Source organism: Dromiciops gliroides, chromosome 2, assembly GCF_019393635.1.
Source record: "Dromiciops gliroides isolate mDroGli1 chromosome 2, mDroGli1.pri, whole genome shotgun sequence".
NCBI lineage: Eukaryota > Metazoa > Chordata > Mammalia > Microbiotheria > Microbiotheriidae > Dromiciops > Dromiciops gliroides.
Genome location: NC_057862.1, coordinates 439,812,608 through 439,827,711, shown reverse-complemented (window position 1 = coordinate 439,827,711; position 15,104 = coordinate 439,812,608). Strand labels below are relative to the sequence as shown.

Sequence of the window (15,104 nt, the reverse complement as noted above, 5' to 3'; positions counted from 1 at the left end):
CCTGGAGTCAGGAGTACCTGAGTTCAAATCCGGCCTCAGACACTTAACACTTAACTAGCTGTGTGACCCTGGGCAAGTCCACTTAACCCCAATTGCCTCACTAAAAAAAAAAAAAAAAAAAAAAGTCCTGCCACATTATTTATTTTTAAAAAGATGTTGTAATTTTTAGGGCCATGGAGAAGATTCAGGAGAGGAAGATTCCACTTCTTCTACCCCAGGTTAGTTGGAAAACAGTTTTCTTCTTATCATAGGCTACTAGGGTTCTTGGAGATAATCTGATCTAACCCCCTCATTTCACATATGAGGAAACAAGGCTTGGGGAGTCAAAGTGACCTAACCAGAGTCACATAGCAGAAGTTAGTATTCTAACATAGGCCTCCAGATTTCCAGCCCAGTGCCCTTTCTCCTCTGCTATGCTGAATGTCGTCTACTTGCTGCCTATTTGGTTCAAATACATGGAGTATGCCAATTTAAAATGGAATAAACTTTTTTAAAAAAACTCCTTTTGAACAATTTCCTACTTTGCTGATCTGAGTACTTCACTTGTATTCAAGAACAAGCTATTTTATTAGTCTAATAGTCCTGTTTGATTGAAATTGGTAGACCATTGCTCTTCACTAGAAATAACAAACCCCAAACCCAGTTGAAAGGTTGCTTTGTCATTTGACTTTCATCTTCCCTTTAAGACCTCATTTCGAGTTTGGCTTCTAGAAACTACAAGCAAAGTGCCTTGAACCTAGTAGATATTCAGTAAATGTCCAGTGATAGTGCTAAAATTCAGGTTAGGCTGGGACACAGCCCACTAAGAACTCCAGCACCTATACTTCAAAAGAAAGGATTTCCATGTTCTTGACTTCTGCCGGATATGAAGTATGTGAAGTTTGCCCTTCCATTGCCTCTGATACTGACCACTTCCATTGTATTCTGAAGGTAGAAGGTGGAGGGAAAGCTAAAAAATCCACCAGTAGACTTGGGGTAGATTTGGTTCCCCTTCAATGTCCCCATTCTTTCAAAACAAGTCCCAACTCAAGCAGGTGCTTTGATACCTCAAAGCATTTATTTCCTTATGGGCAATGGAGAAAGCGAAAGCTTTGGTCTAACTGTGTTATCCTTGATCTCATGGGATGCTGTCAGCTTTGTAGGGCTACTCTCCCCCTTTCTAAATTTGAAAATGGAGGCCCCAGGGAGCCTAAATGATTGACTCTAGTTATGTGGTGAGCATCTAGCAGCAGAGATAGAACTAAAGCTCTGGTATCCACATTCCTGGCCTCAAGTTCCCTCTACAACAGTAAGGTATTTGTTGCTTCTGTTGGGCTGCTGGGGAAAGGCATGTCTATGGAAGCAATCTTTGTGAATCCTAAACCTTTCTCTTTAAATCCTGAGAAATCAAACTTCATCAGCCTCATAGTGGAAGTCTGACTTTGCTGGCCTCATGAACAACTCTTTAGGAAAATTGGGACTTGGTTCTGGAATCTTTACAGGGATTCCAGCATCACAGATCACTCAGGAAACATTTGTTAAGCACTGTCTGGGTACAGAGTACTTAGCTGGCCACTGAGGGAGATGCTTACATCTTAGATATGAACTTTTATGGAATTTATAATCCAGTAGGAAAGGATACATACAGGATGTATGTATCTTTCTAGCAGCAGCATCTGCCATCTTGCTTCTAATGCTATGGTTAAGACCCTCTTTAACTTATCTATAGTAAGAACCGTCCACATGGTACCCATTTAAGGAGTTGAAATAAAGACCAAGTGCCTTCCTGCATTCCAAGGAAAGAACACCGGACTTAGAGCCACAAGGCCTATATTGAAATCACAGGTCTTCCTTCCTACCACCTTTGTGCTAATGCTCTTCACTTTAACTCTGGGTACCTGTTTCCTCTTCTAGGAAATGAAGAGGTCAGACTACATGTCCCATAGGTCCTTTCCAGTTCTGACATTCCGTTTCTGTGGTGTTTGGGGTGGGGAGGGAGACTATTTGAGACTGATGCTGCTACTATAAATTATAAATTACATATAAAATATAGAAATCATAAAGTCAGGCTTTTACTGTGTGCTATAACTGTTTGAGGTTACATGGCTATTGGCATAGATTTTAATTCAAGGGCTCCCAATCCTTTTTATGTCATGGACCCCCTTGTCAGTCTGGTGAAGTTTATGAACCTCATTTTAGAATACTTTTATTTGTTTTTTTTTGTGTGTGTGTGAGGCAATTGGGGTTAAGTGACTTGCCCAGGGTCACACAGCTAGTAAGTGTCAAATGTCTGAGGCTGTATTTGAACTCAGGTCCTCCTGAATTCAGGGCTGGTGCTAGAATATTTTAAAATCAACAAAATAAAATATATAGCATTCTGATAGAAACCAATTATGATAAATTATGGTTATCAAAATATATTTTTAAAAACATAAGTTCCTGGACTGTCTGAAATCTACATATGAACTCTCTTGGGACTAAAGTCAAGAACCCTTGATTTAATCCAATAATATTAAGATAAGGTTCTCTATTATCTGAGGGGTCTCTAATTTTCCTCCCCACACAGTAAAAATCGACATCAATATAGACAAGGTTTTTCCATCTGAAATGACTGCTTATTTTCTTGGCCTTTTAAAACCCAAGCATGGGGCAGCTAGGTGGAGCAGTGGATAGAGCACCAGCCCTGGATTCAGGAGGACCTGAGTTCAAATCCGGCCTCAGACCCATGACACTTACTAGCTGTGTGACCCTGGGCAAGTCACTTAACCCCAATTGCCTCACTAAAAAAAAAAAAAAAAAACCAAGCATGACCCACCCTTAAACAGAGGGCACTTACCTTTAAGTAAAACAGGCTAAATGGAGTTGTATTCAGGACGTGGGCTGGGATATAAGCAGTGTTGTTCAGAGGCAGGGGACTAGATGCCCCTCCATCTCTGACCCTGCCCTGGTACACCTTGGGCAGTAATTACAGTAGCACGTCTCCTCTTGGGGTTCAGTGACTCTTCATTCCACTTTGCAGGTAGCCCAGGAAGCCGGGCTTGGCTAGCTTGGCCAGCTTGGCGACAATCCACAGTGGTAAAAAGTGTGCTGCAGATGGGGTTTGAGCAGAGCATGGTGGAGAGGTTGGTTCTGAGTAAATACAGGCTGGCAACACCAGCCAGCACATCAGTGTCTCAGCTGGTCTCTGATCTAATCCAAGAGGAAGAGAGGAATGCAACAGAGACCAGAGGTACAAAGCCTTCTTCATTTCCTGCTTTAAGTGGGGAGGACTTGTTCAAGTCTTCTAGACCTCCCTCCTTTCAAGAGGGCCTTCCCCGAGTTCCCCCACCTTCCGGGTTAGGAGGGCTCTCTGGCCTCTCCTTCCTGGGAACCACAGAATCCCTGATATCTGTTATTTCCCTTAGGCACTTATCACCTCCTATCTTTCTATTATTCTTTTGTTCCTTCAGTGTCTTGTCTTTGCAACTCTATTGTAAACTCCTTAAAGTCTGGGATTATCAGATGGAAAGCTAAATCAAGATAATTACTTCTGTTCCACCTAACTAGGCCCTCAGCTTCATATTGTGGATTCTGTCTAAAAAAGGTTGGAGGAGGACTTCTCAGTGGGTCAGCATGGATGTTAGAACTCATCTAACTCATTTTGGCTCATCTTGGGATCACTCCTGCCTCTCAATTCTGTGTGTATGAGGAATGTGGGTAGACTAGAGTAAGGGGACATTCTGTGGTCAGTATATGGAGCCATGTGCTATCTGGTTCAATGACTAAAGAGAACTTTTCTTCTCCCCTTCCCCCAGTCCCTACCCCTCTATTATTTTGGGATTAGATGAATGAGATTCTTTTATGGAGGAAAAATTTTCCCATTAGAGTTGGAGTCTCTCTTGAAAAATTTTATGCCAGTTATATATGGAATCCACAGGGACTCCTGTGACATCTTTTTCCCTTCATTGATTAAAAAAACATGACAAAATTTATAGTCTGTTTCCCACAGCACCTGCTCCGATGGCACCTGAGCCAACTGCACCCAGAGAGAAGGCCAACCTGAACAGATCACAGAGACAGGTGAGGCAGGAGCCATATAATACACTTACTTAAAAGTTATGGTTTTATACCTTCCATCACCAGCTTGGTTCTAAGATTTGATATCTGGGTAGTTCGGTGATGCAGTGAATAGAGTGCCAGGCCTGGAGACAAGAAGATTCATCTTCCTGAGTTCAAATCTAGTCTCCAGACACTCAACAGCTCTGTGACCCTGGGCAAAATCACTTAACCTTATTTGCCTCAGTTTCCTCATCTGTAAAAGTGAGTTGGAGAAGAAATGGCAAACCAATTCAGTATCTTTGCCAGGAAAACCCTAACTGGAGTCACAAAAAGTCAGGACACAACTGAAACGACTAAACAAAACCATCTGGCCAGGCCAGTTCAGTGGTTAGAGCATAATTATGAAGCAAACTATTGTCACCACCAGTTGCTCCCAAAGTAATTCTGTTCCTTTGTCCAAAAAACTGAGGGCTCTAGCCACATATACCACATGGGCATTTTAGTCATTAGGAGAACTGAGCAAGAGAGTGTGGATGTTTCAATGCAGCTTATCCCACTGCCAAGAAAAAAACACATTTTCTATTGACAGTAAGTCAATAGTCCTTGGGCTACAATCCTCAGATGTGCTAAAGGAGTGCAAAGCTCAGAATGAGGGATGAGAGACTTCTCTTCCCTGGTCAGGCCCATCTGGAACACTGTGTTTAGTTCAGGGAGCCACATATTTAGAAAGGATGTTGACAGACAAGATCTTATCAAGTTGGAGGCGACCAGGAGGGGACTTAAAACCATGCCACATAAGACATAGTTGAAAAAATTGGAGGTGTTTTGCTTGTAGAATAGAACACTATGTTGTGGGGTTGGGCAGGGGGCAGGGAGCAGGGAGCAGGGAGGAGAGGACTGTTGATAAAAATCGTCAGGCATTCGGAGGGCTGACCTAAAGATGAGCCTGGTCACCATGGTAAGAGTGAAAGACGATAGGTAGAAAGCCCAAATACTCCATTGGTGTCCTTATGAAGTGAGGAGAAAGAGAAGCAGCAGCATGCTGGTTAGTCCCTTTATGTTAGATTTATAGGGAGTACATGGATAAATCACCCAGGGTGGGGCAGGCATGAATGGGTCCCAATCAAACCAATGACATCACAGATCCATTTGAGTCTGGTAGAAAAGGGATTGGACGTTTTGTTTCTCTCCAGAGGGTAGACCTGTGAGCAGTGCTTAGAAGTTGCGGAGGCAGATTCAGACTAGCCGTAAGAAACTTAAGAATGTCCAAAATTGGGGCAGCTAGGTGGCGCAGTGGATAGATAGAGCACTGGCCCTGGAGTCAGGAGTATCTCAGTTCAAATCCGGCCTGAGACACTTAATACTTACTAGCTGTGTGACCCTAGGCAAGTCATTTAACCCCAATTGCCTCACACACACACACACACACACACACACACACACACACACACACACACACACACACACACACACAAAATGTCCAAAATTGGAATGGGTTTTCTGAGGAGGTAGTGAGTTTCTCAGTACTGAAAATCTTCAAAAGATGTATAGAACTTGATAGAGAGTCTGTAAAGGGGATTCCCCTTCAAATATAGCTTGTTCCAGAGACCCCTGTTGTTGTTTGGTTGTGTCTGACTCTTTGTGACCTCATTGGGGTTTTCTTAGCAAAGATATGAGTGGTTTGCCATTTCCTTCTCCAGCTCACTTTACAGAAGAGGAAACTGATGCAAACAGGGGTTAAGTGACTTGCCCAGGATCATGTAGCTAGAAAGTTTCTGAAGCTAGATTTGAACTTGGAAAGATGAGTCTTCCTAATTCCAAGCCCAGGACTCTATCTGCTGCACAGCCCAGCTGACCTTTGAGGCCCCTTCAACTGAGATTCTCTGATCTTTATATAGGAAGAATAGTCTTTTTTTAAAAATATATCCCTTTATCTGACTTCCTTTACCTCTCCTCCCTGACCTTGTCTACAGGATCTCTGAGCACAGAACAGCAGTTGCAGCAGCTAAAGGAGGAGCGGACGTGCAAAGTGTGCATGTATCAAGTGGTGTCCATCGTCTTTGTTCCCTGTGGCCACCTGGTCTGTTCAGAGTGTGCCCCAAACTTGCAGCAGTGCCCCATATGCCGAGCCGTGATCCACGGGAGCGTCAGGACTTTCCTGTCCTAACCAAGCTCTGGCAGTCTAAGCCTTGCTGGGGTGAGTTAAGGGGCTCTCCCAGCACCTGTTCTGCCACAAAATAGGTGTAACTTGCATCAGTGTCAGCAGGTCAGAGACCACAGAGGACTTAATAGAGAGATCTGGTTCAACTTCCTCATCTAATAGACGTGAAATATTCCCAGACAGAAGGGCCTGAAGTTCTAGATCAGGCCAAGGTCAAATAGCTATTTTAAAACTCTGTTCTTTTCCCTATTTATAAAATGGTGCTTATCTGAAGGCAGTGTTGTGAGGCAAAGAGAGAGAGCCTCTCCTGGAGAGGGCTTTGCAAAGAAAAAAGCGTCATATGAATTCCGGGTACATTCCATTGAACTCGTAGGATTATTTGAATGCAAGGCCTTAGCAGTACTGGCCCAGTGGGTAGAGAGCCAGTCTGAAATGAAAGTCAGGAAGACTAGGATTCAAGTGCCATTGCTGATATGGACTAGCAGTATGACCCTGAACAAATCACTTAATCTTGCAGTGCTCCTGGGCAACTCTCCAAAGGCTATCAATTACAGGGTAGGTGCTACCATACATAGGGAGAAGGAATTTCCTCATCTGGGAGTTCCCTATACCAATGAAGTCATGGGTCTATATAAACCCTCTCTTTAGCTTATCTCATGTGGGCGGGTGAGGGTGATGGAAAGGTAGCTTGGTCTATAGAGATCTCCAAGCCCTGTTACTGTTTCTTTCTCCATAGGTAACCCCCAGCTGTCCTAATACCTGAGTAACAGTAAAATCAACTCTACCCTAGAAGACTCTCTCTGCCTTGGTTCTTCCAGGAACTGCTGAGTTCGGGAAACCAATACTGATTTTGGAGCCCTGAAGACATCGGGGTAATGATGGGACTGGTGACCCTGTCTTCTGAGCCTCTTACCCAGATGAAGGAGCAAGTGAAGTCCCAGTTTCTGACCTCAGCATAGGAGCCAGAGCTGCAACTTCAAGCAAGGTTAAGCTTAGCTGGGAAGTAATTAGGATCAAAGGATCGGGAAATAGCCTGTATCTAAAACTGTACATGCAATAGTCTCATAGGGCATTTGGTGGGGGAGGGGGTTTGGGTACATAGGTGTGAATTTCTGCTTTGGTTTTTGCTATGACTGTGTTTGAAGTTTTCTAATTTGTTTGCAATAAAGTTTCTTCCCACGTAATCAATGTCTTGAAGGTAGGAGGCATTTGTTGAGGGCCTAATCTTTTGTTCACCCATAACAATAGCAAGCACCTATACCATGCTCACTATGTGCCAACTCCTGACCTAAGCCCTTTACAATTATCATCTCATTGGTCCCCAAAGTAGTTGCTATTGTTATCCCCACTTTACAGATGAGGAAATTGAGGCAGAGGTTAAGTGATTTGTCTGGGGTCACACAGCTAGTGAGTATCTGAGGCCAAATTTTTGCCTCAGACCTTCCTGACTTCAAGCCCAGCACTCTAGCCTCTTTGCCACCTAACTATATCCTTCTCTTTACCAGTCTCTTGCTAGTGACATGATCTCCCCCACAAGGGCCTGAATGAAGGGGAGCCTTGAAACCCTTGAAGTTGGCTGCCAATCAATGTGTCTCTAGGAAGGAGGAGGGATGAATGTCTGATCAATGGCTGGTGTTAGAAAGGAGTTGAGGGCCCTCTGGAGGGCCACTATTTTAGGGGTTTGGATGGACTTTATATGATAGATACTAGAAAGAGCTGGAAGGGATTTTATAGATCACTTAGTTCAACTACCTTGTTTTTCTGGGGAGGACACAGACCCAGTAGTAGTGACAGATGAGGTGATGACTTTCCCCAGCTCACAAAGAGTCAGTGGCAAAGCCAGTAGTCAGTTCCAGTAACTGTCTGTAAAGTAAGAAAGTTCTTCTTAAAGAATCTTGATTTCAGTTTTCTTTTAAAAATGTGAATATTCATTTCAAGAATCTGATTTTATTTTCTTTTTTGTATGTTACATTTTCCCCAAGCAAATTGCTTTCTGGGGCATTGCTTTCTGGGAGGGGTCATACTTTAGGTTATTAGCCACTCAACCCAAATTCAAATTAATATGTAGGCTAGCATCGGCCCTGGATTCAGGAGTACACGAGTTCAAATCCAGCCTCAGACACTTGCACACTTACTAGCTGTGTGACCTTGGGCAAGTCGCTTAAACCCCCATTGCCCCCAGCAAAAAAAAAAAAATATGTAGGCTGCAGTGTTTATGCCGGCATGCAATTGCAGGACCTTCAGAATCCCTGAAATCTCTCTTCTATTTCCTAGTACCTAAAAATCCCTTCTGTCAGAGAAAGCTTAACTATCCACAGATCCAAGGGAGAAGGGACAGTGTGCTATAAATGATCAAGATTAAAATTCTTCCTTGGAAGCAGGAGGAGAGAAAGGTAGAGGCTAGCACTGACTTCCAGGGAGGTGCATGGGGCTGGAGATGGGGGAAAAGGGTGAAGAGAGACTAGTAAACAAAGGGGGGACTGAGAAGACTCGAGAATTCGTTTCATTCTTTTGCGTGGAGCCCCTTCAGCTGCTCGCTCTGCCCTCCTCCACATGCAGGGGGCAGCATTATTCCATGCTTTCAGAGCCTTTGGGTGAGCCAAGCATATAGACAGCATGAGCCTTTCATTCAGGTTTGATATCAGGCATGTTCTCATTTTAGTGAAATGTTGTCATGCATAGCAATGCCTTTATAATTTATTCTTTATCAAAGTTGATCCAGTGTAGTTATGAAGTAAACGCTTTATCTTTGTCCAACTCCTGCTTCTAGAGTTGGGGGTTCATGATGGTCAATAGAGCGACCTATACATTTAGAATATATTAAAAACATCAGACTGATCCTTTGGTCTAAATGTATAGTCAATTCATAGACTCCAAAACATCAAATTTCAGAGTTGGAAAGGACCTCAGTGATTTAATCAAGGGATCATATAGTTAAAAATTGGACGTGTAGTTCAACTAGCCCACTTTAACAAGATGGGGGAAAATGAAGTCCAGAGGGGGTCTTGCTGCAAAGTTGTATTGGTAAGCTAATGACAGTCAACTCTGGGAGAAAGATCCCCTGAATTCCAGCCCATAGCTTTACTTCTTCTTCTTCTTCTTTTTTTTTGGTGAGGCAACTGGTGTCAAGTGACTTTGCCCAGGGGACTCACAGCTAGTAAGTGTTAAGTGTCTGATGTCAGATTGAACTCAGGTCCCTCCTGACTCCAGGGCTGGTGCTCTATCCACTGCGCCACCTAGCTGCCCCTATAGCTTTACTTCTAGTGATTTTTCTAACTAGTATGTTCATGAAGTTTGACCTGTGGGCCACCAGAGAATGTTTGTGTCCACCAGCAGCTGTTTCCATAACAGACGGTGCCCCAAGAGGGCTCAACTTGCTTCCAATAAATAAATTGCAGCGAGTTTGGAAATGGCATGTGATTATTGAATTTAATTGTTCACTCAATGACCATGGCTCATGAAAGATGTTTCATTAATATGTGTGTACGTACATACATATTTTATATATATATATATACATATGCCTTCCCTGTCTCTGTCATCTCCTTCATGACACCATTTCCCACAGATAAACCCTTCCACTTTTATCTCAGAGCTCAGCACTCTGAACTCAAGGAATAAAGATCACCAACTTATCCCAGAGGCCTGGGGTACCTCTTGTACCTCAAAGGCAAACCCCTAGGCTGGGGGTAGCAGGAGGGATCACTACAACATACAAAGTTTCACCAACTTTGCTCCACTGATGCAAATCCCATCCCATGTGACATGAGCCATGGGGTAGGGGCAGCTGTGAGTACTTACATGTGTGATATTTTGTCTTTGATTTTTTTTTTAAAGAAAATTACAAAAAAAGTAGGCATCTGCAGCTGGGTCATGACCATGCCTCTATCTCTGTGGGCCTCGGGGCCCCAGATGGGCATGAGTTGGGGGAGGAGGTGGGGTTTTCCAGGCTGTAGTTTTTTTGAAACCAGGCCCAGGGTCCTAGAACACTTGGGATGAGGATAAGGATTTATTGGGATGCTCAGACGCAAAACGGAAATGGCCCAGCCATGTGTAGTACATTCATTGTGTTAAGGAATAAGATGGGATGAATCTCAGACCAGGTCTCCATGTGATTGGGAGGGACTCTTCTGTACTGACCACTAGTACAGCATCCTCTTCTTCACTTACGCAGGCCTGTAGAGACAGTGAAAAGAACTAGAATTAGGGAAGCCCAGGTCACAAAGAGAAAACTTTTCCCAAAGGACATTCCCTTCCCAGATGAAAGATGACTCAGGAGTAACTGGAATCCTCATCTTCAAGTTTTTAAAGGGTTTTCCAAAGAATTCTGTTGTTCTGTGCTGGATCAAGAAGAGGAAATGGGCTTTAGAAGTCCATTGACTCTCTGGCTACGAAGGAAATCAATCTGTACTTCCCCTAAATAATAGCTAACATTTATATATCACTTCTTATACGCCAAGTACTGAGCTAAGCCCTTTACAATTATTATCTCATTTGATCCTCACAGTAATTGCTGTTATTATCCCCATTTACACATGAGGAAACTGAGGCAGACAGCAGTTAAGTGACATGCCCAGGGTCACACAGCTAGTAAGTGTCTGAAGCTGGATTTGAATCCAAGTTTTTCAGACTCCCAGGCCAGTGCTCTCTGTACTCTGGTACCACCTATTATCTCTCATTCACCTGGGCTACAAGCAATTTTTCAGTCATTTCAGGTGTGTCTGACTTTTCCTGACTCATGGGGCTTTCTTGGCAAAGATACTGGAGTGGTTTGTCATTTCCTTCTTCTCCAGCTCATTTTACAGATGAAGAACTGAGGCAAACAGGGTTAAGTGACTTGCCCAGAATTACAAAGCTAGTAAGTGTCTGGGAGGCCAGCTTTGAACTCAGGAGGATGAGTCTTTCTGATTCCAAGCCCAATGTGAAATCTCTCCAGTGTACAACCTAGATGCCCCATGGGCAGCTGCATTCTTAATGTCATAGACCCATAGGATTTAGAACAGGAAAAGATCTTAGATATCATCTAGTTCAACCCACTTCACTTTATGTATGAGGAAAATGAAGTCTAGAGAAATTGAGTGACTTTCCCAAGGTCACACATGGAGTAAACAGCAAAACTGGGTTTCAAACCCAAACCCTTTAACTCCAAATTTAATGTTCTTTCTATTACATGGGAGCCTGGGAGAGTCTAATAAGACATTCCTTCTCAAACATCACTGACTTTCAATGTTCCTTGACAATGAAAGAATGGAAAACTATGCATTATAAAAACATCAACTAATCTAAAAATAACAAATCTGGCTTTGGGGTGTTTTTGGACTACATGCCCTAATTGATGGCGAAGAGAAGTGGGCATAGGAAGGTTTTTAATAACAGAAGAAGACAAGTTGAGATATAAATTTTGTTGTAGGAATTCTACAAAGGTAATTTGATAAATGTCCAAATTTAATAAAAAGGTCTGGGAATGGGTCAATTGAGTAAGATCCTCAAAAGACTTCTTGGGGTCCCCTAATCTCAGAGAGACAAAACAACTTTATAAGAAAGATAGCAAGCTTAGCTTTACATACTATGTCCTCATAGCCATATCAATGAGGACACACTTGTCAGTCCAAAGGATTGTCCCCCAAAGCCCTCACTGGAAGTATAGAGGTATTCACAAGAACTTGGTGAGGGGATCAAAAAGTACCAATGGCAATAACCTAGTAGGAGAGTGAGCATGAATGCTTACCTGGAGGAATTGGGCCTTATAGGCACAGGAAGCACAATTGTCTACTGAAAGGGACACAACACTAGGGAGAAATAGTATGGATCTAGGATGATAAAAAACTGGAGCATTTCATTCAACTACATGGAGGCATTTAACAGAAAAGAGTGCCAGTTCTGTTGCAGGACCTCCATCTGTCAGATACCCTCATGGAGAGGTCCTACTGTGAAGGAACATAGAAAGAATATCAGGGCTTTGAGGTCTTTCCCTCTAGGGCCTATACTTACAGGTATGTCTGCTTGAACAATAGGTTGGAGGGCTTTTCATTGACATGGTAGAGAGGAAATGGATCAAATCCACCAATGAAATCAACTGAAAGAAATTAAGACCCAAATAAAACAAAACCAAAGCATGGCAGATGGTGTAAAAAAAAAAAAAAGAAAAAGAAAAGAAAGGAAACTAAATCAACAGAAGCAGCAGCATGTAATGACAGATGGACACATGAGAGATTCTCTGCAAATAGACAGACATGGACATTCCTGCCTCCCCCTTCCTCCACCCGCCCCCACCCCCCTACCCCCGATTGGAGGCCTCCGGAAATCAAAACAACATACTACAGGACTCCAACACAGCCTACTTTCTCTGGAAAGGAAGTGGTTAGCAGGTAACTTCCCAACTGAATGTTTTTAAACAGATTTAAATCAAAGAAAGATCATAGGATCCCAGATTTACAGTTAGAAGGGCATCTTAGCCCCTTCTAGTTCAAAGGTTTTGCAAACAAGGAAACTGAGGCCCAGAGAGGTTAGATAATTTGCCTAAAACCAATGAGATAGAGCCCAGGGGCTCTCACTCAAGATTCTAATGCTTGGGGCTTGATTCCATCCCATAGTCACTCTGATAGGCAATCAGCCCCTGTGAAAAGAGGAAGAGTAATGGTCCCTAGTGATGCTGGTAGGTGAGGTAAGATGGGGTACAAACCATACTATCTGGCGTGCCATGTTTACAAGCTCAGCTGAGTTTAATTTGTGTCTGAAATGCTAATATTTGTGGGGAATTTTTTAATACATCATCAAACCCTAAGGCTATTTTGTATTTTTAAAGTGTTTCTTAAAATAAACAATAACAGCCAAAATGGCAAAGACTTTCCTTGTTTTCTCTGATGGAACACAAGAACTTAATTGACAGGCATTCCACTCAACCCAACATGCATCCTTACAGGAAAAAAAATGATAGTTTGTTCTATCAACTGCAGGTGGTATCTGCGAAACCTAAACTTGGGGGAAATCTTCAGAAAAGTTCCTTGAAAGTTAGCAACAGATTTGGCCAAGGATGGGATTGAAGGGAATACATCCAGACCTCCCTGACCAAGGGCCTTCTTGATGCGGAGGAATGGAAGGTCAGGAACAAGAAAGGAGATATTCTTCCCAGCATCCTTTGCAGGTTGTTCTGACCTCTGGAAGTTCTGCATCGCCATTCACAGGCTCAGGGCATTATTATAGCTGTGGCCCAGAATGAAATTCCACTCAGGGATGGGGGGAGGTGGTTTAGGGAAAACTTTAACGTTACTTAGACTCTTCTCAATTAGCTTCATCTTCAGTTCCATCCTAACTTGACCTGGTTCTACAAAGCTGAAACCATTCTGCCTAGGTTTATTTGCAGGTGGGGATGAAGCCCAGAACTCCAAGAGGTAGATACTCCAACATACACACGATCAAGCATGGTAATTTGGGCTATAAATGGATGTTGAAGCTCTCCATTCAAGCCTTGGGAGATTTTCTTTAATGGACAGTTTTACATAACTGGTACATTGTTTGGTGTTCCCCTAGATTAAAACCTCATGCTGCTCCCTGGCACAAGTGGATTCCCTTGATCCACTATCTCATGAAAACCTGTCTCTGCTTACTTGGTGATTGAATGTGCCTGAATACTTAGAACTACTGCCATGCTGAACATCAAAGGAGCTTTTTAATAGAAACCAAAAATAGAGGAGAAAATTAAAATGCTGCTCAAATTTTTCAGGTCAGTGAAAGGACTAGCCCCTTCTGCAAGCTTAGAATACTGATGGCTTGTCATGTGTTAATTATTCAACCTGGCATCCCTCAGCTGGGACTGGGACAGGACTGAAACATACCATCAGTCATCAGCTTCCCCAGCCATCTGCATGGATTTCTAGAGGCTTCATTTACCTGCAACAGGATCTCCCAACTAAGAGTAAATCTGAAGAGTTACTTTTACATACAGAGAGGCAAAAGCCCTTGTATAAAACTTCTAAGGTGGTTTTGTGCATAGGTCTCATGAGATTATGACACTCATGAACACATGATTTTCTTTGAGCCACACAACAACGCTGGGAGGTAGGTATTACCCTATCACTGTCCTCATTTTATAGATGATGAAATGGCCTCAGAGAAGTTAGTGACTTGCCCAGATTTTACGCAGCTAGTAAATCGCAGAGGCAAGATTTGAACTGAAATTTCTCTTTACTGCAGGTCCAAAAACTCTTTCCACTGAATTAGTATTTTCAGAAATGAATTCCAGAGTTTGAAACAAAGGCTCAAGTTTATCAGTTCAGGTGCTAAAGAGTGTACAGGAAAAAGGCCAGTGCTGGTTTGGCTTTCCACCACACTGCTATGCTGCTCCCCATGGCCACCCCAAGGGCTCATACCATCATAACACTCTGCATTTTTGCTAAGGAATTTGATTAGGACAAGGGAACTATTCTATTCTGCAATTAGCATCAGTCCAGATGAACTGTGGTTAGGTTGTCCAAGATGAGCATCTGCACCTATCTGTCTAGATAGACCAATGCTTTCTTTCTCAATGGGCCTTGTAGCGGACTGCTTTATTTGGGCAATTCTACCTTTAAAAAAAATACAAGAATGGGGATTTTAGCTCCTACTGAAAATGGGGTGGAATTTGAGCAGCATCTAAACTTGAGTCTTCTTGACATTTCCACTGGAAACTCAGGGAAATCAGTCTTTGGAAACTGCTTGATATGGCCACAGAGCATCCATCAGCTGTTTCCTTTCCTGTCCCTCTACACCTGCTGAGTTCCAATCAGCCACCCCCCAGGCCCCCACCCTTTGTTGGATGCCTAAGGAAATGCTGAGCTGGCAAGCTTTTCTTTTTTTCACCTAAACATCTATGCTTGAGGTGGAGGAGAGCTGACAAAGACATCAGAAACCCTCATACATGCTAAGGCATGTGAACAAGATATATTTA

The 15,104-nt window shown here is 43.0% G+C and overlaps 2 protein-coding genes across 2 annotated transcripts in view; one reads left to right on the top strand and one right to left on the bottom strand.

Annotated features, from left to right (window-relative positions):
* The window catches only part of BIRC7 (baculoviral IAP repeat containing 7), a 54,075-nt gene extending 46,839 nt beyond the window's left edge, over positions 1–7,236 (top strand). Inside the window, 6 exon segments of the mRNA XM_043985944.1 lie at positions 170–218; positions 2,999–3,208; positions 3,968–4,000; positions 4,003–4,038; positions 5,991–6,214; positions 6,997–7,236. Of these exon segments, the coding sequence (XP_043841879.1) occupies positions 170–218; positions 2,999–3,208; positions 3,968–4,000; positions 4,003–4,038; positions 5,991–6,184 (522 nt within the window). The 3' untranslated portion in view covers positions 6,185–6,214; positions 6,997–7,236.
* A 4,929-nt stretch (positions 7,237–12,165) lies between these two features.
* Positions 12,166–15,104, bottom strand: part of NKAIN4 (sodium/potassium transporting ATPase interacting 4) — a 118,779-nt gene continuing 115,840 nt past the window's right edge. The window contains 1 exon segment of the mRNA XM_043985004.1: positions 12,166–12,254. Within this exon segment, the coding sequence (XP_043840939.1) occupies positions 12,166–12,254 (89 nt within the window).